Raw genomic sequence first — 27,431 nt, 5'->3', positions numbered from 1 at the left:
AGCTGTGTCATCTTCTGTCAGCCATGTTTCACTAATGCCAATAACCTGTGGTCTGGAAGTGCCAACCAAGACCAAAAATTCTTCCTTCTTGTTCCTAATACTTCTGGCATTTGTATGCATGAACTGAAGAAGCCGATTTGTCCCATCCCTATTTTGATGTCTTATACTAACTATCCCATTCTGATTTGTGGTCTTTCCTACTCGCTTGGGCATATTACACACATTCACACACTCAACTGTCTCCCTAAAAGTTGCGGTTAGTTGTAGTTGGTGGTTTGAGTGGTGGAGACAGAGAAATGTAGAGTAGGTGTCCTCCCTCGATGAGTTCTTGGACTCCCTGGAGGTGTCACGTAATAATAATAATCACTAGACTAGCGCTAATTTGCTTATGCATGTCTTCTACATCACCCCTTGTACCTCCTCCCCCGGCCTATAGCAGTATCCAACTGTATATTTGGTTTTCCGTTGGCCATATTTGACATCATATCGCCTCAAATGAACTACCATTCACGTCTATCTCTAGATTATGCTACTTTTTTTGGCTGCAGCTCTTCAGCTATTATTATTATTATTATTATTATTATTATTAAACAAGACCTCATGGAGTCAAAGACTCATCTAGGAGGTCCTTTTATTATCTATCATCAGCAGTACTTTGGTTACGATGTTAGTGAATGAGAATAATACTGAACAAATAAATATTTATTTGTTCAGTAGTATTGCTAAATATCAACAAGTCCACGGAATGCATGGAGTAGCCCATGTAATAAGAATGAATAAAAAAAGAAATCATTCCGTATGCAATGGTCTGTCGCAAACTGCTTAATTACATTTATCAGTTTCAGGAAAGATAAAACGTACTCACGTCGAATTCTTCTCATTCCTAGAACTTAAAAATTTGATGGGAGAAGAAAATATTAACATTTCTAACTTAAATCTTGTGCAACTGAAGAACTGTAGCCTTGTTATGTCAACGCGACGATATTTTCACGTTTGTTTCCAGCGCCATGTTATTTCACTTCGCTAGTCAGCATTGCGCTTGCGCAAAGATTATTTCGGAATTGGAATATTGAAGATTCCAATATTGAATTTCAATATTGAAATATTGCTTTTTGTCATCGGTTTTTTACTAGTTAAATAACCTCCAGAAGCTGCTGTCAGCCATATATACAGGTATCCCTTGATTAATGCTATTAATTAACCCTTCGATGTTACCGCGTATATCAAAATCGCATTAATCAAATCTAATAATCAATGGTAAAAATCATAATTCGTCCATGATCGATTACTATATTAGTGGGATAGAATGTGTAGGTTATAGAGTGTTTAGGAGGGACAGAGAGAATAAAATGGGGGGGGGGTAGTGTTATTGATGATAGCTGATGAACTGCAGCCAAGGAGAATTGATGTTGTATTGCAGGATAGTGAAAAGAGCTCATTTGAGGCTATTTGGTGTAAGATTGTGACTAGCAGAACAAAATATACAGTTGGGTGCTGCTATAGACCTGGTGATGGAATAGATGGTGGAGAGAGTATGCATAAACAAATTGATGAAATGAGTGGAAGGAGGGTAATTATTATGGGGGATTTCAACTATGGTAACATTGATTGAAGGAGGAGAGGACACATGTGAGGAAGGAACTGGATTTTATTCAATTATTAAGGGGAAACTATCTGAGACAGCGTGTAATAGAAAATTATTATTATTATTATTATTATTACGGGCAACTCCAGGGAGTCATTAGACTCATCGAGGGAGGCCCCAAATCATTTTCATCACAACTATTCGATATTCATACAGTATCTATCATACCTCGCCTTAAACTCATTCACTGTCACAGCATCCAACACAGACTCAGGGAGCGCATTCCACTCATTCACTACTCTAAAAGTAAAGAACCCAGCTCTAACACCTTTACTAACCACACTTTGGCCCAGTTTCCATGGATGTCCCCTAGTCCTCCCACAACCAGCCCTGTTCTCAAAAATATCTTCTGAATTAATTTTATAGAAACCCTTCAGTAATTTGAATGTCTCAATCATATCTCCCCTCCTCCGCCTATCAACCAATTTTTGCAACTCACAAATCCTCAACCTGTTCTCATACGGTTCATTCCACAGACCTGCTATCATCTTGGTCACTCGCCTCTGGATCCTCTCCACCTCCTCCCCATCAAGAAGAAACCTAGGTGACCAAATCTGAGCACAGTAGTCGAGATGAGGTCTTATCAAGGCTCGATACAGAGGAACAATAACCTGTTTGTCTCTGCTTGTCAACGTATTCTTCAGCAACCAAGTGATTTGATGAGCTGATTTGGCCACTTTTGCAATGTGTCCCCTAAATTTCAATTCCTTATCCACCAACACTCCTAAATCTCGTGCCTCATCAATTTCCTGGAGCACGGTTCCACCAATGCAGTAAACTGCCTCCCATCTTTTCACCCCACAATGCATAACCTTACATTTTGCCACATTAAATTGACATCCATTCTCCCTAGCCCACACCTCCAATCTATCCAAATCATCCTGCAAAATTTTGACGTCATCTGCATTCACTATTGCCCTACCCAACTTCGCATCATCCGCAAACAAATGAACTGTTCCTCTCAGATCCTTTCCTATATCATTTATGAACAAATTAAACAGCAGTGGTCCAAGAACAGATCCTTGTGGTACACCACTAGTCACAGGCCGTCTTGTGGACTCTACTCCTGAGTAAACCACTCTCTGATATCTCTCCGTCAACCACCCTCCTATCCATCTCACCAACCCTATGTCCATTCCCATATGCTGCATTTACTGATTAGAATTCCATGTGGTATCCTGTAAAAGGCCTTAACAAGGTCCAGCAGAATCACTGTAAACCCATTACCCTTATCCAGTTCAGCTGTCACTGTGTTATAATACGTGAGCAAGTTACTGAGGCATGACCTACCCTTCACAAAACCATGCTGTCCCCGATACAGTATCCCATTTTCTTCTATCCAATCTTGTATTTTCCTCTTGACTATTTTCTCTAAGACCTTGATAATGATTCCTGTTATGCTGATTGGCCGGTAATTTTCAACAGCAGCCTTGGAACCACCTTTGTGCAGTGGAACTATTTTCCCCTCTTTCCACCCCCTTGGGACTGACCCAGTCCTGAGGCTCAATTTAAACATAATGGTCAAGGGCACTGACAATTCTTTGGCCGCTTCACGTACGACACGAGCTGGTATACCATCCAATCCCACAGATGTATTGACATTGAGGTTCTGTAATAGACTAGTTACCTCTACCTCATTCATCACAATTCCAGTATAAGCTGTTGGTTCCTCCATTTCCGCAAAGCCACCACCTGGATGATATACTCTTGCAAAGTGCTCGCTCAGTAATTCCACAACATCGACTGATTCAGTTACCTCCCTACCCTCAGCATTTTTTAAGATCATTCTACCATGAGCATTTTTCCTTTTACTTGCAACATATTGAAAAAACTGTTTGGGATTCTCTTTAGCCTGCATGGCCAATTTCCTTTCGTAATCTGCTTTTGCTTTTCTTACCACCCTTGTTACCATCCTGGCCTGAGCTTTATACTGTTCATGCACCTGATGGTCACCCTTCTCCTTAAATTCCCTCCACAATTGTTTCTTTTTTTGCAGCTCAAGCTTAATAGTGTTATTCATCCATTTAACCCCTACCTGATTTATTATTCGGACTCTTGGTATACAGTCAACCATTGCCTCCTGCAAACAGTTCTTAACCACCTCCCATGCACCATCAACATCCAGCCCTTGCAGTTTTACATGCCATGGCATTGAGCCAAGCACACACCTAAGCTTGTCATACTTACCAGCCCGGTAATTCCACATATACCCTGTCTTAATTGTAAATTCGACTCCTTTAGCCACCTCCCAAGTCATGACCTTATGGTCACTCTCACCAATTGGTGGCAACATGGTCATGTTCGTTACAGCTACATTCTCAGTTGCAATTACTAGGTCCAGCACTCTCTGCCCCCTGGTATTTTCCAATACATGTTGCCGTAGATAGTTGTCTCTTAATAACTGCATAAAATCCAATTCCTTCCTCCCATGTGCCCTCTCCTCTTTCCAGTCAATGTTACCATAATTGAAATCACCCATAATAATTACCCTCCTTCCATTCATTTCTTCTATTTGCTTATGCATACTATTCCCACCATCCACTCCATCACCCGGTCTATAGCAGCACCCAATTGTATATTTTGTTCTGCTAGATTGTATCTCACACCAAACAGCCTCAAATGTGCTTTTTTCCCCATCCTGCAGTTCAACTTCTATACTCCTTGGCTGAAGCTCATCAGCTACCATCAATAACACTCCTCCCCCCTTTTTATTCACCCTGTCACTCCTGAACACGCTATACCCATCGCATTCAATCCCACTAGCTTTATCATCTTCTGTCAGCCATGTTTCACTAATACCGACAACCTGTGGCCTGGAAGTGCCAACCATGGCCAAAAACTCTTCCTTCTTGTTCCTAATACTCCTGGCATTAGTGTACATGAATCGCAGAAGCCCATTTGTCTCATCCCTACTTTGATTCCTTATACTAATTATCCCATTCTGATTTGTTGTCCGTCGTACTCGCCCGGGCATAATATACTCATTCTTACACTTAACTGCCCCCCCTAAAGTCTGCATATCTACTCCCCCCCCCTCTTAATAAATCTAGTTTCCCTGAGTCTGTACATCCACTTCCACATCATTCATCAACACTCTTTCAAGTCTCCGTACACCAACTCCATTCAAATGTAACCCATCCATCTTATATAAGTCCTTTCGCCCATCGAACTCATTCCACACATCCACAAATTCCACACCACTCTCCATGCATAACCCACGCATAAAGTCATTGGCAATTATGGCCCTCCTTCTAAACACTTCGCTGTCATACCGCGGTAAGATACTCACCATCCTAACTCTCTCACTCTTCTCTTTTGCTACCTCAATCAACTCCCTCACATCCTCTATCATTTCCATTTTGTCCTCTTTCAAATCATTCGTTCCTGCCACTATTATCATCTCTTTCACCCTCTGTTTTTGCAGTCGAATAGATTCGCTGACGTCCTTTATGTTCGCACCCGGCTGGTACGACTTCGTTAAACTCTCAATTATTACGCCTCTTAATAGCGAATCCCCATACAGCACTCGCTCCTTCATTTTATTGACGTTTACGTACATTCTATTATTTGCCGTCACAGACTTCCGCCGGTTATTTGTCGGTACGTTCAACACACATTTTTGCATACGCTCCAGTTGTCGTTTGGCTCTGTGTATCGCGCCATTTAAACGGGCAATTTCGCTACTCGCATTTATCTCACCATTTTCATTATCGATCAAATCATCCATTCCTTCGGTGTTTCTACCTTCATTTACACTTTCAGCGACGCTCTCACACCTATCTGGCACTACCACGCAATTCTCTAGTACACCGCCATTTTCTACATTCTGACTACCGTTAACGATATCAGTCTCGATACACGAAACACGCTTGAAGTCCTCATTCTCTTTACACTTTCTACACATATTAACTCCACTATCACTTTCTAACCAGACTCCTACCGCTCTTCGCAAGGCATACATCTCACAGACAGCACATTGCATAAATTCTTTTACATCAAAACTCTTAAGCAAGCATGGCGACCTGGCCGCCATTTTTTTCTTTATCGGTGCCATGTGTACGCTATCTTTTCTTAAAAATAATAATTAAAATAACAGAAAACACGCAGAAATTGCACAGACACACCAAGAAACAAAAAGCAAACAATACTACTTAAAATTCTGGTAAAATATCTAATGTTAACACAAAATAATACTGATCTTTTCAGGAGCTCTCGACAAGCCGACGATCTAATCCGTGCGACACCAAGCGAATTATAATAACCTACTGACTTATCTTCCTTTAATCGAAAACCATTTTTCAAGAATTTGACTGTAATGAATATGACCATTTTGCCACCTATTGGTGAGAGTGATCATAAGGTCTTGACCTGGGAGGTGGCTAAAGGTGTGGAATTTTTGATTAAAACCGGGTATATGTGGAATTACTGTGATGGCAAGTATGACAAGCTTAGGAGATTGCTTGGATCAGTGCCATGGCATGTACAACTGCAAGGGCTGGACGTCAATAGAGCATGGGAAGTGGTGAAGGAGCATTTACAGGAGGTTATGGCTGATTGTATACCTTGGGTCCGAATAGTAAAACAAGTAGGGGTTAAATGGATAAATAACACCATTAAGCTTGAGCTGCAAAAAAAGAAACAACTGTGGAGTTGTTTCTTTTTTTTGCTTGCATCATATTTAAAGAACTGTTTGGGATTCTCTTTAGCTTGCATAGCTAGTTTCCTTTCATAATCCGCTTTTGCTTTTCTTACCACACTCGTTACCCTTCTGACCTGCAGGCACACGAACGGTATAAAGCGCAGGCCAGAAGGGTAACGAGTGTGGTAAGAAAAGAAAAAGCGGATTATGAAAGGAAACTAGCTTTGCAAGCTAAAGAGAATCCCAAACAGTTCTTTAAATATGCTGCAATCAAAAAAAAAAAAAAAAACTGTACATAGCAGAATGATTTTAAGGAATGTCGATGGTAAGGAGGTCACTGAATCAGTCGATATATTTGAATTACTGAGTGAGCACTTTGCAAGAGTATATCATCCAGGTGGTGACTTTGAAAGAATGAAGGAACCATTAGTTTATACGGGAATTGTGATGAATTAAGTGGAGGTGAATAGTCTATTACAGAACCTTAATGTGAGCACATCTGTGGGATTGGATGGTATACCGGCACGGGTCTTAGTGAAGCAACTAAAGAATTATCAGTGCCCTTGACCATGTTGTTTAATCTGAGTCTCGGGTCTGGTTTAGTCCCGAAGGTGTAGAAAGAGGGGAAAATAGTTCGACTGCATAAAGGAGGATCCAAGACTACTGTTGCAAATTACAGACCGATCAGCATATCAGGAGTCGTTGTCATGGTCTTGGAGAAAGTACAGGTCAAGGGAAAAATACAGGAATGGATTGATGAAAATGAGATGCTGTATGGGGGACAGCATGGCTTTGTGAAGGATAGATCATGCCTCAGTAACTTGCTCAAGTTTTATAACACAGTGACTGCTGAACTGGATAAGGGTAATGGGTTTACAGTGATACTGCTGGACCTGGCTAAGGCCTTTGACAGAATACCACATGGAATTCTAATCAGTAAACTGCAACATATGGTTTTGAGGAAACAAGAAGTTTGTCAGATCTTCCTCACCCCTGCAGACCAGGATTATCCAAAGCTCGTACCAACGCTGTGGTATAGCAAATGAATGCTCTGGCGGCAGAATCAACAAGCGGTGTAAGCAGTGCATGGGAAGCTGACGCAAGAATCATGGGCATAGCGAAAACGTCAATATTCTGCATCCTTCATGGTGTGTTAAACTTATACCCATTCAAGCTGCATTCTTTTCACCAAATGTTACCAAGTGATACCATTAAGCGGGAGGAATTCGCAGTGTGGTCTTTGACAAATGCTGCAGAAGCTCTACAATGATCAGAAAACATCTTCTGGACAGACAATGCGCAATTTTCATTGCATGGTACAGTCAATACACATGACTCGAATTTGGGCACAGGATACAGAGGAGCTGTTACATTCACCGCCACTCACTGTTTGGTGCAGCTTCACTCCATCATTATTGTGGGTCCCATTTTCTTTGAAGAGCCATGTACAACAACAGGATGGAAGACGTGCTCAGTAAATGCAGCGTTACTTGCAACTGCTACCCGAAAACGTGGTACCATGCTTGCGGGAAAAAATGTCCTACATGAACGTGACTGTATGTCACGTTCATGTAGGACAAGGCTCGACCTCATATCGTATCTCCCATGAAGCAGTTTATCATAACATTTGTAAATTAAAAATACCAAGAAATTATATACTTGGTTTAATCCTTTATCCAAGTGTAAGCAAACAAAGTTTGCACCTGAAGTATTTTCAGGACTGAGAAAACTCGTATATCGAAGCTAATGACTTCACATCACTTGCCTTAGTGTCCCAAAATGTAAAGCACATATTCTTGTGGACATGTATAATGCTATGCATTATGGGAAGTAACTAAAATTCGCATATATACCACAGTAATTAAATTTTAATAATTTAATTTTGATGTTGTCTTAATATACATAAGACGAAATACTACTTAAATAAGATAACTGAAAATTGGGTTTTAATTGGTCGGAAATTTGATACAATTAGCAACCGACTAGTTTCGCCACGTTAACTGGTGGCTTCTTCTGGGATAGATGAATATACATATAACAGCTTAAAACAAACGAGTTCAGCCTGTGTAGCTCAGTCAGACTGCGTTGAATACACCAGAGTGCAGACGTTGTTTCTAGTGCTCCCTATTGTTAGTGACCTGCGCGACCCTTACCCTGACCTCCAAGCTGCAGGCCGCAGAGGATGACCGATGGTCAACCGTAGCTTCGCAGGCTAATGCGAAGGTTCCACGAGTGAAGAAGGAACCGTAAGCACCACTTTGTTTCAATCATCTCGTGATATGCATACTATTATGAATAGAAGTAACAGTACTGAACCTAAAGTAGATAGAGAACAAGAAAATCGCTCTGAAGGTTTTAACTCGTAGGACCTATTAAAATCGCTGACCTTACCACTGGAAATAGACTGGTCCAAATCTGATATTCTTAAATGTGACGTAAAATGCAGTCCTTACACCGAGGAGGACATAATTAAAAGTTTTACGAAAAACAAAGTTAAAGTAAGTGATGCGTGACATTTAGGACATCTAAAATACAATTATGTGTTCCTACTGCCGTTCAAACAACTAACCGTCAAAGAACGATTTGCCAGCATGGGGAACATCCAAGTGAGGAATGGCACCTGTGAAATTATTAATATAAATGCATGTAGGAAATTAGAAATTTTAATACACTGCATGCCACCTCACATCCCAAATCATTTGGTTGCTCTCCACTTTGAGAAATTCGGGAAAATAGAATTTCTGGAAAACATATCAAGAATGATAACGTCTCATGTTCTAAACAACAAAAAAAATTAGTTATAGAACTCAACGAAGGTGCAAAAATTGACGACATCCCATATATTATACGAGTGAAGAAGGTTATGGGAATAGTCGTCGTCCCAGGAAGGCTGCCATCCTGCTTCCGCTGTAAATAAATGGACACCTACGCAGACACTGCAATTAGCTGAAATGTGAAAAATGCAACCCCTTATGTCATTGATCAGCAGATCAATGCAAGGGTAGCACGCACGCTTCTATATTGAGGCAAAACGAAGAGTCCCCAGACATGGAAGGCAGAGAATAGGATGTGCAAGACACAGATGGGCATACCACATCTGTGTCTTGGCAAAGAAGTTATTCTTCTTTGCTGTTATTCTCCTTATTTATTATTCTTATTATTCTCCTTATTCTTATTATTATTCTTATTATTCTTGTTATTCTCCTTATTTTCTTCTTTGCAAGGCAAAGAAGAAAATAAGGAGAATAACAATGAAAGTAACAACTTATCAACAGACAGGGAAGAGAGGAAAAAAAACTTCACGTTACAAAAAGGCAACAAAACCACTGTTCCAGACATGTTCTTATGGTGACTATCTGGAAAATGAAGCCCTGAGCCATTAAGAATATTACTGGAAGGGATTAGTGAAAAGAATTGTACAGATGACAAGCAGGAAACCTCGAATGAATCACAAATAATCCCGAATCCTAAATCCCAAGGGGAAACAAGTAACAAATCGCTAGCAATAATAAACGTAGCTCCTAAAACGCAGCGAAGAACAAAAATGAAAGTCATGCCGCATATTACCAGAGCCAGAAGCAAAATAGAAAAAGATAAAAAGAAAGAAATAAAAAAGATAAAAAGAAAGAGATAAAAGAAAAAAAATAGATAGAGATAAGAAGAAAGAAATAGAACCGAACAATTGCAACAGAACAAATCTGAAAACCAAAAGGAAGTTAATTAGCCTAAATTGTAACGGGGTAAATACCAAAGAATGCCAAAACTTGCTGATCAATGAAATTTATAAAAAATTGCCAGACATCGTAATGCTGCAGGAAACAAGAATTCATTCGCCAGAGCCAAAACACGACTAGAATAAAGACTCGCCCAGCACTACATTCTAGTAAATGAACCTGCCAACAGTAGTTCTAGCTGAGGAGTAGCAATCCTTATCAAAAGGACACCACACATGCAACTGCTGTCCCACAAGGTCCCTGTAAGGCACAGAACCCTAGAAGTTGACATACATCTTGACAATAAAATGCTAACCTTAATGAATGTGTACGGCACTGGCGGCCCATACATAAGCACTGCGACACTGCAGCACCCCCAAAGAAAAAAATGTAAAATTTTGTTTGTGTTTATAAATAATAGCAATGCTACAACATTATATAAATGCAATACAACATGTTAAAGGTTACAGCTTATGTTTCGACAGTGATTAAATAGTTAATAATTCGAATTGTTCGATTAACGCTTTAGACTACGAAACAAATGCACTCGATCTAACATAGTGTCGGAATTTTTAAGTCTGACCAATTGCAGCCAGACTCGCCGATATTCGTTTGCGCTTGTTACAAATCATTCCAACACTGCTCGTTTGGGCAGTGTATCGTATGCTTGCGCGCGTTATTTCTGTGAGATACGAAACTTTTATTATTGGTGCATGTTCTTGGTGAGGATGAACTATTTTTTGCAAATCTTATTTAATTCTGTTAAAATAACATATAATTATTTATTTATTATAGATACAAGGCTGAATTATGACGAGTGTCACTGTTGAAAATATGAAAAGAATTATATTTTTTCAATTATCGTTACACGAAACAAATACACTGCGATCTAACGCAGTGTCAGAATTATCGCGTTAGGCCAAATGCAGCCAGACTCTCCGATATTCGTTTGCGCTTGTGATTGCACGTTACAAGTTATTTTGATATTGTTCGTTTGGGCAGTGTATCGTATGCTTGTGCGTGCTATTTCTGTGAGATACAAAACTTTTATTATTGGTGTTTGTTCGTGGTGAGGGTGAAATATTTTTAATAAAGCAACTTTTTATTGTGTAAATTTATTTATTAATAAATTCGTTACTGATTAGAAAAAAAATAATTTTTTTATGATTTTTATTTTATTATCACCTGCCGCCACTGGTGTATGGCCCAACAAAACGTAAAGAAAAAACTACATTTTGGCAGATAATTAAAGTAAATCTGCAACAGAAGGATATGGCAGTAATTGCAGATGATCTACAAAGGTCTTCGTCTGTCCTTTCTGTGGCGTTTGTGACCCTTTCTCTTGATCAACGGAGGGCTGTTCCACGGAACTCATATCACCTGCAATGGTATCTGAAGGCTAACAGATGCCTTCAGATACCTGCATCTAAGAAAAAAAGGAGTTCACACACTTCTCTCCTGGTAACGCCTCAAGAATCGACAGGACATACCTTTCCTAATACAGATGTTTCACTCCAAGCCGTGTTGAACATATCCCTGTAACTTCCAGCGATCACTTCTGATATTACCATGTAGTGATCGCTGAAAACCCCCTCACAAGGAAAAAAGAGCAAAACTCGTCAATAGAAATTTCCCACTGTATAAATTTAACCAAAACTTAACAGAGTATGAAGAATTCAACAAAGAAGTACAAAATATAATATCAGACGTAGACAAAATAGTCAAACGAATCATAGCTTGGGAAACCTTCAAAAGAAAAATATAAAAAGGCAGCCATTTCTTTATTTATTTAGCGTATAGAATAATAAAGACACATGACATCAGAATATATAAATACATATTTGTGCAGACAATAAAAATGAGACAAGTAATGCACATATACAAATATCAGGTAAAAAAAAAAAGGTCTAAAATTTTAAGTCTAGTTCAGATAGCCAATCAAGAGCTGAAGGATCTGCCTCAAAAAAGTCTCTCAGGTCACCAGGGTAGGCTCTTATGCTGCAGTTCTCCACAATGTTCCAGATGGTTTGATTTATGGCCCCACAGTCACATTGGGGTGTAGGTGATCTTTCCCACTTGTGTAAGCTGTCTGCACAGATACCATGTCTCGTGCGTATCATATTTAGGCTTTTCGATAGATGACGTGGAAGCTCAATCCCTTTCGGATTTTGGTTGGGAAGGATACAGTTGTTTCAATATGGTGGCAATTTTTCTTTCCAAGTTTCTAGCCATTTCGAATTAACATTGAAATTGCTATTTACTAGTTCTTCAGCCAGTATTAGTGGAGGCCGTCGGGATTTAAGGCGATTCGTATTTATATATGGGAAGTCTTCATGTATTGGCAACAGGGGATTGCTTTTTATTTCTTTGTATTCTTTTACTAGAGCATTTTGTCTTGTGCAGCTTCGGTGGTGCAATATTGCTCAAAGTTGAAAGCCAGTAGAGGGGAATGGATTTGACACAACCTATTATTTTCCTCATCGCTGCATTTATTTGTGTGTCGATGTTCTCGATATGAGGACTGTTTAGCCATACTGATGAACAATATTCTCCCCCAGAGGAGACTAAGGTCAACATGGAGTATCGCAGTGTAATTGCGGAAGAACCCCATGTAGAACCACACTGTTTTTGTGTGATGTTATTACGGGTTCTGATCATTAAAGAGAGAGATTCTACAGATGTCTTTTGAAAGATAGTGTTCTATCCAAGGTAACACCCAGATATTTAGGGAAATCTTGGTGCTGCAGCATTGTGTTGTTAAAGCTGACTTGAAGTTTCCTATTTGCCAATTTGCTGTTTAGGTGAAAAGAGCTAACCTCGGTCTTATTGAGGTTTGGTGTTAGTCTCCATTTATGAAAGTATTACCCAATGGTTCTAATGTCATTTGTGAGAATATCTTCAGTTACTTCAATGCGCTTGTGTTGGATGGCGAGAACTATATCATCAGCACAAACAAATTTGTTTGACCTAGTTGTCGGTAGATCAGATGTATATGAGTTGAATAAGATTGATGCTAACACTGAGCCCTGTGGGAGCCCATTTTTCAGCTTTCTCAGTTTGCTCATTTTGTTTCCCAGTACCACATGGAAGAACCTGTCAGAAAGCATGTTACCAACAAGTCGTATGATGGATTGACATGGTATGACTTGATTTAGTAGTTTGTAAGGCATCCCCTCTTTCCATACCGTGTCGTATGCAACAGTAAGGTCAACAAACACAACAGAGGTTTTCAAACATCTTTGGAAGCCTGGTTCGATATGGGTAGTAAGGCTTAGTCCGTACAACTACTTGATCCGTACAACTACGTTGAGTCCTAAATCCTGCTTGCTAACAGGGATAACATCAGATATTTTCGGCCCAATTCTGTTAAGGAGGAGTCTCTCGAGGAGCTTATAACAGCAACTGAGGAGCGCAATTGATCATGTGGCTTGTTGGGTTTTAATATGGTTATTATTTTGGTTCTCTTAAAGGCTGTTGGTAGGTTTCCCATCCTTAAAATGTGAGAACAGAATCTTGTTAGCCATTGACGAGCTTTACCACAGTTTACCAAGAATTCAGAGTGAATACCATCAAAGGCCTGATGCTTTGCCGGTTTTCACCTCTTAAGGACTTTCACCTTTTAAGGACTCAGTTATTTCGTCTGTGGTAAATTTTCTTGAAAATTGGGAACTGCCATTTGCACTTTGTTGTAAGTTTCTGAGTGTTCATTTAGCCTCCCGTATGTGTTGATGATCTCGAGGGGTTCTGGACAGTGAGGTTATTCGACAGGCAATTCGATATGGCGAGTGATTGGGTTACTTCCACCTAATTTCTTTAATAGGCCCCATGCTTTTCTACTTGATTTTTTAAAGTCTAAGTTCTCTGTAGTTTTTATTTATTTTCCTCTGCGCTCATTATCAAGCTTCTGGAGTAATTCGTCAGCTATATCACAGTCGCAAGATTCTAAGTAGACTTGGTATAGCTATTCACAGTCTTTATTCCAGCCAGGTACGTATTCCTTTCGGAAACCCCTTGGAATATACTTCTTCGCTGTTGATATGACTGCACCAATAAATCTGTTGTAGTTTTCACTCACAGGAGGTATCCATCTTACTATTTTATCCAGTTCTTGTGAAAAATCCTGTAAGTTTGCCTTTCTAAAATTCCATCTTGATTGTCGAATAGACTTATTATTGGTATTTGTATTCCTACTTCTACCAATACTGGGCGATGTTGGCTGTGTGGAAAATCTTCAAGGACTTGTCTTGTTGTGTTTATCAGCTGATTTGGCAAATTTTGGGTAACAAAGCAGAGGTCTGGGTTGTATTCCCTCTTCCATGCTGCAGCCTTGAAGGTTCCTGTCCTTTGCATCAAATATTAAGCTAAGATTGTTTTGCTCAGCCCAGTTTGTTAATGCTTCACCATTTCCATCATTATTATTGTAATTCCACATGGTGTGATGGTGTGATTAAAATCTCCTATGTAAATAGTAGGATGTGGAAATCTGGGAATTACTTCAGGTGGTCATTCTACCAGGGGAGGCTTATAGATGTTAACCACTGTGAGATTTTCAATTTTGGCTATGATAGTGTGTATATTCTTATTAATTAATATGTGCTGATATTAAGTGGGCAATCACCCTAGTATATCGTACCCTGCAATTTTTCCTCTAGATTTCACTTGTTCTTCATTATCTGTGTGCATCACTTGAATGACAGCTATGTCTATATCATTTTCTCGAAGAATTTTTGAGAGTATTGACTTTTAGCAAAGCTGATTCCTTCAATGTTGAGTTGGCAAATCCAGAAATTAGCACCCAGTTTTCTTTTCTTGTGGTCCTGAAAATAGCCGTTTTGTGATTGTATAGCTTGTGATTTCATGTGTCTATAGCCAGGAAATCGTTAAGATAGGTCTGGCTCCCAGCAGTCGCTCTAGCTTATTTATCATTACCCAGGGTGTACCACGTGGAGGCGAGCTAGGAATACACCCCAACGCAGCCATAAAAAAAAAAAAAATTATTTTTATTTTTTTTTTTTTTTAACGCAGCCATAAAAATCAGCACCAAAAGAAAACACCAGCAAAACCAAGAAAAAGAGGCAGATCTGAAGAAATTATCCAGTCTGTACTACATGGATCAGATCAAACCAGAAGTTAAACAAGAAATAAATCTAATTAGAGACAAAATTAAAACGCGACAACTTCAGTAGAAGGAGAAGCTCCGCTTCCAGTTAAGAACCATAGAAAATGATGAAGGCAAAATATCCACAGCTTGGATTTTCGAAAAACGGAATTGCCAAAGAAAGAAAATAGAATCCTACACTACGATGGGAAAATTATTCAACAAGATGCAGAACTACTGCATGCGATTCACGAGTACTTTACGCAACACCGTTCTCGGAAAACACTGTCCCCCCTCCTGCTGGGGATAACACAGCGGGAGGCAGAAACAATTGACGTCCCGATAACAGCAGCAGAATTCAGGCAAACAGTAAGGCATTTACCAGACAAGAATTCCCCAGGAGAAGACGGTCTTACAAACGAATTTTACAAGCACTACTTTCAAAAATTCGATCATTTATTTATGAGAATGACGCAAGAAATATATCAAACACAAATAAAACCAGACAGATTCAGCACAGGGTACGTCACACTTCAGACACAGAGAAATTAAGACATACAACAATAGAGAGGGATAACTCTTTTAAACACCGACAAAATTATCTCAAAAATCCTGTCCAATGGAATACAGAAGTACCTACAGAAATTAATATCTCCCGCACAGACTTCTGCAATTAAGGGAAGAAACACAGCAGACACAATTACTCATTTAAGATCAGTATATGAGTATTATACTCTGACCAACAAACTCTGTGTCCCACTAGGCTTGGATATAGAAAAGACATTTGAAGCCATAAGCCATGTATATATATTCAAAGTTGTAGAGGAAATGAGATTTGGCCCAAAATTTAGGAACTGGCTGCAACTTTCTACGAGAATGGAGAAAGTCAAGTAATCTTGAACAGGAAGCGATCCGCATCTTTTAAAATGAAATGCTCAGTGAGACAAGGAGACCCCCCCCCTCTCTATGGTCCTCTTCGTCCTTGCACTAGAACCAGTCATCAGAGCGATCAACTCCAACAAAGAAATCAAGGGAACAAACATTCACGGGGAGAGCCATGCAAAACTATTGGCATATGCCGACGACATCACATTAACACTAGAGACGAAAACATCCATTGAAGAGTGAATGAAATTACTAGACGCTTTTGCAAGAGCTTCTGCCCTGAAAGTAAACCCGAATAAATCTCATTGCATGCTAATAGGAAAATGGGAAATGAACCCTGAGATTCCTCAAGGCATAAGAACTCAGGAATACTTACCGGTTTTGGGAGTTAAAATAGACGGCCCAGAAACGTATGAAGAGCAGTGGAAAGAATTCCACGCAGGAACTCCATGCTAGGAAAATAAATACCATGCGACCAAGACAACTATCTGTAACAGAAAATGAAGAATATGCAACATATATTAATCCCCTCGCTTCTGGTACAAAGTAAACAATATCCCGTACCATGGACGGTGGGCAGACAAGGTTCACAGGCTGTGCACCACTTACATTTGGGGCTCTCCTTAAGAACCGATAAGGATAACAACACTCTTTCACGGATTAGAAGACGGAGGCCTAAGTCTATTCAATGTCCACATAAAAACAATTATCAACAGAACGAAGACAGCAGAAACAGTAATCTATCTTAAAGATATCGATAGGAATAGAAAAAATGGAGACAGAGGATTAGCTGAAGAATTCAATAACCATTTTGCCACAGTCAGTGAAAGCATTCTGAAAAATACTAAACCCACCCCTCAGAACTGCACTCTCAAGAGACTTGATAACTCCATATATCTTTTCCCCACTTGTGAAAACGAAATCAAAAATGTTATATCTAGCCTAAAAACAACCAAAACTTCAGGATACAATGGTATTAACACAAACATTGTGAAATAATGCCAAATGTACATCACAGAACCCCTAATGTACATTTTTAACTTATCACTGATGACAGGCGCGTTTCCATCAGATTTTAAGAAAGCCGTAGTTGTACCTATTTACAAAAAGGGAAACAAAAATAACTTGAAAAATTACAGACCGAGCTCCCTTCTACCGTTTTTTTCGAAAATATTAGAGAAATTGGTAAAAATTAGATTTGTGAAATTTTTGGACAAAAACAACTTCTTTTCGAAGAATCAATTTGGGTTCAGACAAAAGTTTAGTACAGAACATGCTTTACTGAACTTCACAAACACAGTTTATACCTCCCTTGACGAACATAAACTAATATTAGCAGTATTTCTAGATATACACAAAGCTTTTGACTCTGTATCACATGAAATTTTAATAAAAAAAATTAGAAGTCATAGGAATACGAGGTACTGTCCTAAAGTGGTTCCAAAATTACTTAAATGCCAGATCACAAATTGTAAAAATAAACAACAGCTATAGCAGCTCCAAAACAGTAGACTGCGGTGTACCACAAGGATCTGTCTTGGGATCAATTTTATTTAATATTTATATCAATAACGTCTGCAGTCTTAAACTAAACAGTAAAATAAATACTTTTGCAGATGATACAGTACTAATTTTCTCTACTGCCGAACAAATGAAAACCATCGTGAATGCTGATTTTTGAAAATAACAAATTGGTTCAAGTCCAACAAACTCAGTCTGAATGTCTCAAAAACAAAATATGTAAATTTTAACTTGCGAAATACAACTGGCAAAATGAACTTCACTGCACAATTAATTTTGCATGATTGGAATTGCAGGACAAATTCAAATTGCAACTGCGAGAAAATAGAAAAAGTCAGTGTAATAACTTACTTGGGATTAAAAATTGATAGTAATTTAAGCTGGAAACGCATATCACCGATGTCGTAAATAAAGTAAGGATTATGTTAAACAGACTTTACTACCTAAAAAGATTCTTAAATTTAAATATGCTAAAAGTATTATATTCTGCCTGGATTCAAAGCACACACTACAATAGGGTATATTAAGTTGGGGAGGAATCTATCGCACTACTCTGAAACCTTTAGTCTCGACTCAGAATAAAGTAATTAAAATCTTAACTAGAAACAAATATAAGGATATAGCAATGTGTAATAAAGACACCATACTAAACATATTACCTCTTAGATATTTATACGTCTATAGGGTACTATTATTCATAAAAAATGACAACGAATACGTAAATATTAAACAAGATGCTTTCCTTAGTAGACACAAGGGCCTAAAATATTTAGTTCCAAAAGCAAATCAAGAAACAACACACAAACATTATACTTATTTAGCGTCAAAAGTATTCAACACACTACCTTTAACAGTAAGAAATGAGACTAACCCAAACAAATACAAAACTCTAATCAAAGAGTATTTATTTTCCCACAGAAATGAGGAAGTTCTGTTCAAAATAATTCTATAAATTATTGGTTTTTAGCATATTTGTATTCAAAGATCCAGTCTTATGTGTAAAACGTAAAATCTGCCTGGTTTTATTTTGTTCCTAATTAATTGTTATGCAACTTTCTCTGTATGATGAAATTTTATTTTATCTGCGAGTTTATTATGTAATTAAATCAGCTAACGCCTTTTTATTCCCGTATACGGGGAGTAGGCGAGGCCATTTAGCCCTATCTAACTTTTGGAGTCTGAGTGGGCAGTTCAATCTCCACTGGTACCAATCTGAGATAGATGGCCCAAGGCTATCACTAATTAAGCGGTACTCAGTGAAGTGAGACAGCTCAAATGTGCCGCCATCTCGTGGTCCCTAACCCTAACACAATATATATTTAATGTCTGAAATAATGTGGGTTCTACGGTCGATTTTCTTTAGTTTACAGGACGAAAAACCCGAGTTTCCGGGAGGAAAAACCTGCTTGCTCGTGCCAGAGATCGACTAACTCGGGAATCGGTCGAAAAAAGGCTCAGAAAAATTTCCTCTAGTCGCTGACTAGACTCGAAACCAAGTCTTCCTTCGTGTGTCCAAGCGCGGCGGTGTGCAAACGCCACATCCGCTGAGCTACACAGGCTCTTCGCAGTATTTTAATTAGCGATATTCATACAAATACGCACCGCGCGGTTAGCCCAGTGGCTTTGCGCTTCGCAACCATATGCCTGGGGAAGGAGTGTCCTAGGTTCGATTCCCGTTGTAGACGTGAGGAATTTGAGGATCTTCCTCAGGCATAGCCAAGTTAGCCGGTCTTGAGCGCGGTCAGTAGGGTTTTTTCCGCTAGTTTATCTGGCGTTTTTCATCCCGCAAACAGGCAAACCGGCCCCGTGAACATACGCCTCTACAGTCAAAAATATATCCCCCCCCCAGCGGCAGACCAGGCGACGGGTCGGTTGGGAGTAGTACCAACAAGAAGTCGCATCTAAAAGAAACACGCGGACCCTGCATCGGAAGCGGGATAACGCGTAGAAGAAGAAGATATTCATACAAATACGCAGCCAAGAATAGCTTCTTTGATGTACTATGTCAGTATAACATTGGCCTGACTAATAGCTCTCCAAAAAGAGGAAATACCGAGGAAGTGACTTACAAAATGATGCATCGATCACATCAATATGAGCGCTTAACCAGTCATAAACATCATCAGTAATAACAACCAAAATCGCAGATCATTACCTAATAGCTATCACGTTTCACAGCACTAGTGCCAAATGCTCCACTAACAGAAACTACAGTTCGCTACAGAGCAAAACAGACTTGATCATCATATTAAAAAACACTGTACACTGCCTCATTGAGAACACAGTCTGGAACAGTCTACTCAGTTTGGATGATTCAAGGTTATATGAAAACTTCCTTCTGTGTTTTACAGAATATGCAAAAAAAAACCAGCCACGAACCCATGGATAAATAACGATATACTAAACAGTGTCGACCTCAAGAGCGGTCTAGGTGAGAGATTAAAACATCTAATTACAAACACTTCATAAACATGCAATAAACCCACCAAAAGCTAAAATAATAATAATATGAGCAGCAAAACAAAATTATTATTTTCAGAAATTTTCAGCATACAGTAGCAACATGACACAAACGTGGTCGACATTCGACGAACTGCTTAACAGAAAATGTAAAACATCCCCGCAAGAGTTCGTCATCAAAAATTTTGCCAAAGACACAATACCTAGCAGAAATTTTCAACTATAACTTTGTAACTATTAAACTAGTCAAAACAGACATCGCTCTAATCATGCCCAACACATCAGTAACTCACTAAAGTCATCAGCAAACTATCTTCTTTCCATCCGTCTACAAACTTGAATTCAAAGATGCTTTCTCTCTCACAGAGCTAAACCTCATAACTAGGTGATGAATAGACAATATTAGGCTAATAGACCTTATAACACACTTCGATCATCTACACGCGTTAAGAAACTGATCAAAGCAATTTCGATACGGGTATTATCCTGAGCAAAATAAAAACAGCAATACTTACACAGCTCTAAAACGGGTTAAAGAAACGATATACAAAACTGAACACAGACTGCTAATTTACCTGTCATCTCATCTCAAGAACTAGAAAAAATAATACACACTAGATTACGAAACTACTTACATAAATACAATATGGCCTTTCTAAAACAATTCGGATTAAAAAACAAAAAAGCATCATCACATTATTAGGAGATATTAAGGACACCATATGCGATGCTCTGGATAAAAACAAATTTGCCATTCTCTCCCCCATCAAATATTATTGAACAAATTACACCTCATTGAAATTGGCGAAAGCTACACTCCTGGTTCAGGAATGACCTGTAAACAAAATTATGTTCCGATCGTAGTACATGTATTCAAACAAAGCATGGAGCTCCTCAATGCGCAGTATTATCACTCACTCTTTTCAACATATGCATAAACGATATTGCCAACTTTCCCACACAGAGCCAAATACAGTACATCAGTATGAAGGAGGCACTGCACTGCTAACAGTCCACAAAGATCCATCTCCGACTTTTCTCTCTAACGCACAAGACCTGAAAAAAATAACAACTATTTTTCATAGCCATTCAATCATAATAAACAACAAAAACGCAAATGCTACTTATTAAAAATCCTACAACTGGGTATGCTGTACCAATTACACTCGGCAGTCACATATATCATTTTCTTATCAATGTCGACAAATGCCGTTGTCTTGCAGCCATTTCTGTCCACTGTTGGACGAAGGCTTCGTCTAAAGTCCTACATCCATTCCTATCTTGAGTTTTCTATGCCACTGAGTTCTTGCCATCTCTTTAATCTCATCCTCCCACTCTCTTTGGTCTTCCCGTAGCTCTCTTTCCATCTCTAGGATACCATTTTCATATAAACTTTGTTCATTTTTTTAGTGTTACTTCTTGCAATATGACCTGCTCACTGCTCTTTCAATCTTTTAATGACTGATATGTCTCTTACCCTAGTCTGAGATCTGACCCAAGTGTTGCGTTTTCTATCTAGAATAGTAATGATGAGTAATAATCTTTCAATTTTCCTCTGGGAAATCTTCAACTTGTTGGTTAATTTTTAGTAATGTCAAGTCGGTGTTTTATTTCCATATGTCATGACCGAAAGTATACAACTCTTGAATATTTTTTTCTTTTAAGGCAGATTAGGATCTTTCCCTTGAGTGATTCAAGGTGTTTTCCAAAGGCTATCCAATCAAGTTGAATTCTTCGTATAATTTCTTCTTTACAGTCACCCTCTACCGTAATCTTTTGTCCTAGGTAAACGTAGATAGTTACTATATCAATTTCCTGATGTTCCATTTGTACTGGATTTTTGGAAATGTATTTATTTTACATTATTTTTGTTTTTGTCCTTGTTTATATTTAATCCTTTCTGTTTACTTTCTGCATTCAATTCAGTGATTTGTTGAAGTTCTTCTTCAGAATTTCATAAAAGAACAGTATCATCAGCAAATCGCACGTGATTTAGTTCTTTCCCATTTACCGCGATTCAGTAACACGATAAATACGTAGGCCTTCATATGGACTTTTATGAAGTCCATATGATGCGTCCTCTTAAATGGACCACACACAGTAAAATAACTGCACCACTGCAGCAGTATTGTTCTAAAATAAATGGTACTAATCCATTTATATCCATTTATTTTAATGGATTAGTATCATTATTTTAATGGTACTAATCCATAAATTTTTATGAGAAAACATATCATACCTAATCTGTTCAACAATTTTCAACAAAACACATCTAAACAGTACCGTTTAGATGTGTTTTGTTTAGATATAACGGCTCCTTATATATGACTGTTGCGCTTTGTAATGTAGAGAGTAGTAGTAGGCCTCCTTATGCAATATGTGTTCACCAGATAATTGTTGAACTAGTTGTTTAATATGATTACAGTGGATACTTATAAACATTTTATGCGAAGCCATTAAAGAGTTGGTGAGTGTTTCATATATTTAGTCGCCAAAACACCGTGGAAAAGAAAACCAGGACGTCCTCTTAAACGATGACTTCTAAGACAGGAACAGGCCATGCTACGCCTAAATTCTTGATACGCATGATGATGATGATGACATCTAAACAGTTATCGAACACTTAAATAAAACCTATGAAAGTGGTACCAACAACACAGCACATCGCATCCAGAGCACCAAAAAAATAAAAATAAATAAAAAAATAAAAAAATTAAACTTCATCAGTTACTAGATAAAAGAGAAAACATCACATTCACAATACACCAAAACACAAACAGTAAATAATAATCCCACTTTCTTCATAAAAACGTAATTTAGCTACGAAGACAGCGAGATTCTAACGCCACACCATGCACAATCTTGTTATCATAATTACCATCCAAGTCACAATTACTCTAACCGATATTATCCACAGAACATCGCTGTTGTATAATCAATCCTTAAAAATTTACGTTTTTTTTTTTCTTTGCGATAATGAATTTCATCCCTGATTACATATGCTTCACTCTCTTTATGTATATATTAACATTGCTGTTACTCTGCTTTTAAATTCATCAGGTGAATGAGAAATCATGCATGTAACTGGTAATTGTGACTTGCTTTTATGGTAAGTTATATATATCCAAAATATGATAGCTTATAAGAAAACAGAAATAATTACTTGAATCACACCTCCTCCAGGTCCATCAGAGCTGAAAAGGAAACCTGATGGCAATTCCAGCATCTTCCCTAACCAGTCCATCATCACCATTTCCAATTCGGTACAAGCAGGGCTACCTGGCTAATAAACAAAATGCACATATATGCTAACATGAAGTGTTTTTTTTTTATTTGAAATAATGCATGGATTATCAATTTACACTAATCAAATTAGAATTACTATCCGACCTCTTAGGAAAGATCTTGCCTAAGAGACAAATATAACACCAAAAAGTCACAATAACGCAATTGTTTATTTTAAACGGGAGGGAGGATATTAAAATTACTGTTCATTCGACATTCTTTTGGCAATATATAGAATTCTTTCCTTCAGCCTTTTGGCTAAACAAATTTCAAGATTTCATAGCCTAATGGATCTGCTGTACTCATTATGTCCAGTGGGTTTGTGGCAGATGATGTGAAAAAGGCCGTTCTATAGCAAATGTAAGCAAGTTGGGAAAAATATAAAGTTCAATGGAGTAAGAGAGAACATGTGTAGGAAGCTGGTAAAAATATAAGAGTGAATGATGAGGATATAATAGGTAATAGACTTAAAAAGTGAGAATGAATACCCACCAGGTGAAAGTTGATGGGGAGTTAAAAGAAAGAATGAAGAGAAATTGAAACATCAATTTCTCTTAACAGTATGTTGACCACCCATCACAGAAGTATTATCATATTCTTGTCCTCTACAATTCTGAATATCAAGTCCATCGTTTTCTAATTTTTGCAAAATCATAGTTGGAATATTCTCGGCGGTTTTACCTTTTGTTTCAATGAAATCAACAAATGATTCCACAACCTTCACTTTATTTCCATTGATCATTGTTTGATAGTATTTAGCCTTACGGCTGTTTAGAGGTAGCTATATATGCCACCATCTAGGGAAATAATTATGAGCAAGGTGGTTTCCCGTTGCCTTCCTTGCCATACTATATCCTATGGCTGTACCCTGTGTGTTTACGGGGCCGGTTTGCACGCTTGCAGGATGAAAAACCCAGATAAACTGCGGGAAAAAACCCTGCTGTCCACGCCCAAGACCGACTAACTTGGCTATGGCTGAGGAAGATCCTTAAGCTCCTCGCGTCGTCGACGAGAATCGAACCCAGGACACTCCTTCCCCAGGCATAGGGTTGCGAAGCGCATAGCCACTAGGCTAACTGCGCGGACCAATCGATCATAACGTAGTGTAAAACTTCGCTAGTTTGATCCTTATGAGAAATATCGGGGGGGTGCTGTCGAATATCATAGAAAAATACTTTGCTTCTTTTACTTGCTCTATAACTTTACTTCTTGCTTTTTCTCCCCAAATTTCTATAAACTCGTCCTGAGTAGTTTTCAGTCGGCGTGCCATGCGTTTTATTGTTTTATTTTTAAGAATTTGAATTATAGTATGATAGGGAAATGTAAGTTTTGTTATATTTATAATTTATTTATTTTAGTTGTAATTATTAATTAAGTAATAAAAATTACTAAGTTAACATAAATAAAAGAAACGTCACAAAATAAAATTGCTGCTCACGTAAACCCCCAAAAAGTGCCGCCCGGGGAGGACCTCCCCCCTTCGCAACCCCCCAGCTACTCCACTGCCTATCCTTGAACCCATTAACAGGCAAAGCACTCACAACTGACAAACTATTCCGCTCATTCACCACTCTCCAAGAAAAAAATCTGGTCCTCACACCCCCCTACTGACCACACCTTTATTCAACTTTCAGGGACGACCCTTTGTTCTGGTCTCTCTAGACAAGTGCTGAAACATTTCCCCTGTATCTATCCTATAAAATCATTTAAGCAACTTAAATGTTTCTATCATATCCCCTCATTTTTTTGTCTATCAACCAACTTCTGCAATCCACACACCTTCGATCTATCCTCATACGGAACATTCCACAGACCAATCACTCGCCTCTGAATCCTCTCCACCGCTTCAACATCCCCAAGAAACCCACGCAATCAGACTTGCGCACAGTAATCTAGAGGTGGGCGTATCAAGGCCTTATAAAGAGGAATTACAACTTCCTTATCTCTGCTTGTTAATGTGTTCTTCACTATCTAAGAAATCTTATGTGCTATCTTAGCAATATGTCCTCTAAACTTTAACTCTCTGTCTACCACAACCCCTAAATCTCTAGCTTCATCTATTTCCTGGACGACACTACCATCAATGTGATGCACAGCTTGTAATCTATTTATCCCAAAGTGCATAACTTTACATTTCCCCACATTAAACTGTCATCCATTAACTTTTATCCATAACTGACAGCCTATTTAAATCGTCCTGCAAGCTCTCCCCATCGCCTTGATTAACTATTACTCTACCTAATTTCGCATCATCAGCAAACAACCGAATATTTCCTTTCGGGTTATTTCCTATGTCATTTATGTACGAATTAAACAGAGTGGTCCCAGCACTGATCCTTCTGGCACACCATTAGTCACCTGATTTTACCTCGATTCTCCCCCTCCATACACCACTTTTTGATATCTGCCCAGCAGCCACCCGCTTATCCCCTTAACCAGCGTCATATCCATCCCCATTTGTTCTAATCTGCACAACAGAGTTCCATGTGGTATTCTTCCAAATGCCTTTGCAAAATCATTTAATAATTGATTAAATTGCGTAGCCATTTCCTTTATCCGACTCAGCTGTTACTCTATTATAAAAAGTTAGTGAATTACTAAACATGACCGACCCTTCACAAAGCCATGTTGACCCTCATCCAGTATCATATTTATATCTACCCATTCTTGAATTCTCTTTTTTTACCAATTTTTCTAGTTCTTTTCCCATCACGCCTGAGATACTGATTGGTCTATAATTTGCTACTGCAGTCTTAGAACCTCACTCGTGCAAAGGTATAAATTTGCCCTCTTTCCACTCCCGTGGAACTCTACTGGAGGCGAGACTTAAACAACTTGGTCAGAGGCATTGCCAATAATGAATAGAAAAATAAAAATATGAATAGAAATTGGTGAAACAGTTTAATATCAATCTTATTGAGTTTTTCTGTAGCCGGTACAACTTAGATTAAATATGGAAGGGCGATTAGTTGTGAAGGTGGTGCCAGATGTTACAAACAGATTCCTATTTTTCCACTGTACAAATAGGAATCTGTACAGTGGACAAGTTTAATGTTTTATCAGTGTATCTGTTGTCAGGGAAAGAGAGTAGCATTCGGCATGAGAGCTGAGAAAGTAAGGAAATGAAAGTCGAAGAATAGGAAGTATTTGAGACGTTAAGCAGATTGATATTAACAACACTGTAGAAAACTAAATAAGATTGCTACGTTTCTGTTTACAGCATGTACTGAGAATAAAAGTGTTATGCTGGATGATCTATCCTCTTCTTCTTCTACTTTGAGGAAGATCCACTCACTTTAATCTTTCCTATAAGGCCTTATCAGCCAACTCTTCTTATTTTATGACCTTTATGCTATTACAGTACTCGAGGGCCATGGGGTCTTCATTCCTGGCCTTACAACTATGCCCTCTCTATAATCCTTACTATAATTTTTCTATAATCTACTCTTCCCCCCCTCCCCTTCAATATACCCTGTTCCTCCTAAGGGTTTAAATTTGGAAGAAGGCGAGTTCAGAAGCCTTAAGGTAGCAGCCCTACCACTGAAATATTCCATCGTCAGGCTAGTCCCCTGATATGGAGAACATAATCCTACTTGTAAGTTGACAGAAAAAGATAATCGGATTGAATCTATGGAAAACGACCCTGGAATGGAAAAGATAAAAAGAAAATGGAAACGACAAAATATACACATATACTGTAGCAAACTGGAATGTAAGAGGAATAGCATATAAAGAAATAGAATTAGACCAACTATTAAATGAAAGAAATTTAAAAATAGCAGTAATCACTGAAACAAAAAAGAAATTAAAAGGAAACATGAGAACTGAAAATTTTAATGTGATATACAGTGGAGTCGACAGAGACCAAAGAGCACAAGCGGGAGTCATGATTTGGATTCATAACTCCCTTTCAAAACAGTTAAAACATTATAAATTATGGAATGAAAGAATACTAGAAGCTAGAATAAAAATAGATAGAGGTTATTTAACAGTAACTGGTTTATATACCCCAGACGAAGGAAGAGAACAGGATAATATTGATTTTTATAATCAGCTACAAAATACACGAATGTAATAAAATAAATAAAAACGATTATGTAATTATAGCAGGAGACTTAAATGCAAGAATTGGAAACACGAAAATTAATAATAATATAGGAATATATGGAGAACATACTCTAAACA

At 38.3% G+C, this 27,431-nt stretch overlaps 1 protein-coding gene across 1 annotated transcript in view; it reads right to left on the bottom strand.

The window, feature by feature from the left end:
• Ddc (aromatic-L-amino-acid decarboxylase) overlaps positions 1 to 27,431 on the bottom strand; it is a 204,993-nt gene that overhangs the window by 146,435 nt on the left and 31,127 nt on the right. The window contains exon 3 of the mRNA XM_090396490.1: positions 23,125 to 23,244. Coding sequence (XP_090252616.1) covers positions 23,125 to 23,244 — 120 coding nt within the window. The remainder of the gene's footprint in view (positions 1 to 23,124; positions 23,245 to 27,431) is intronic.

The sequence above is a fragment of the Typopeltis vanoorti genome, chromosome 8, assembly GCF_054136105.1.
Source record: "Typopeltis vanoorti isolate ZY-2024b chromosome 8, IOZ_Tvanoo_1.0, whole genome shotgun sequence".
Lineage (NCBI taxonomy): Eukaryota > Metazoa > Arthropoda > Arachnida > Uropygi > Thelyphonidae > Typopeltis > Typopeltis vanoorti.
This window is presented reverse-complemented; position numbering and strand designations above follow the sequence as displayed.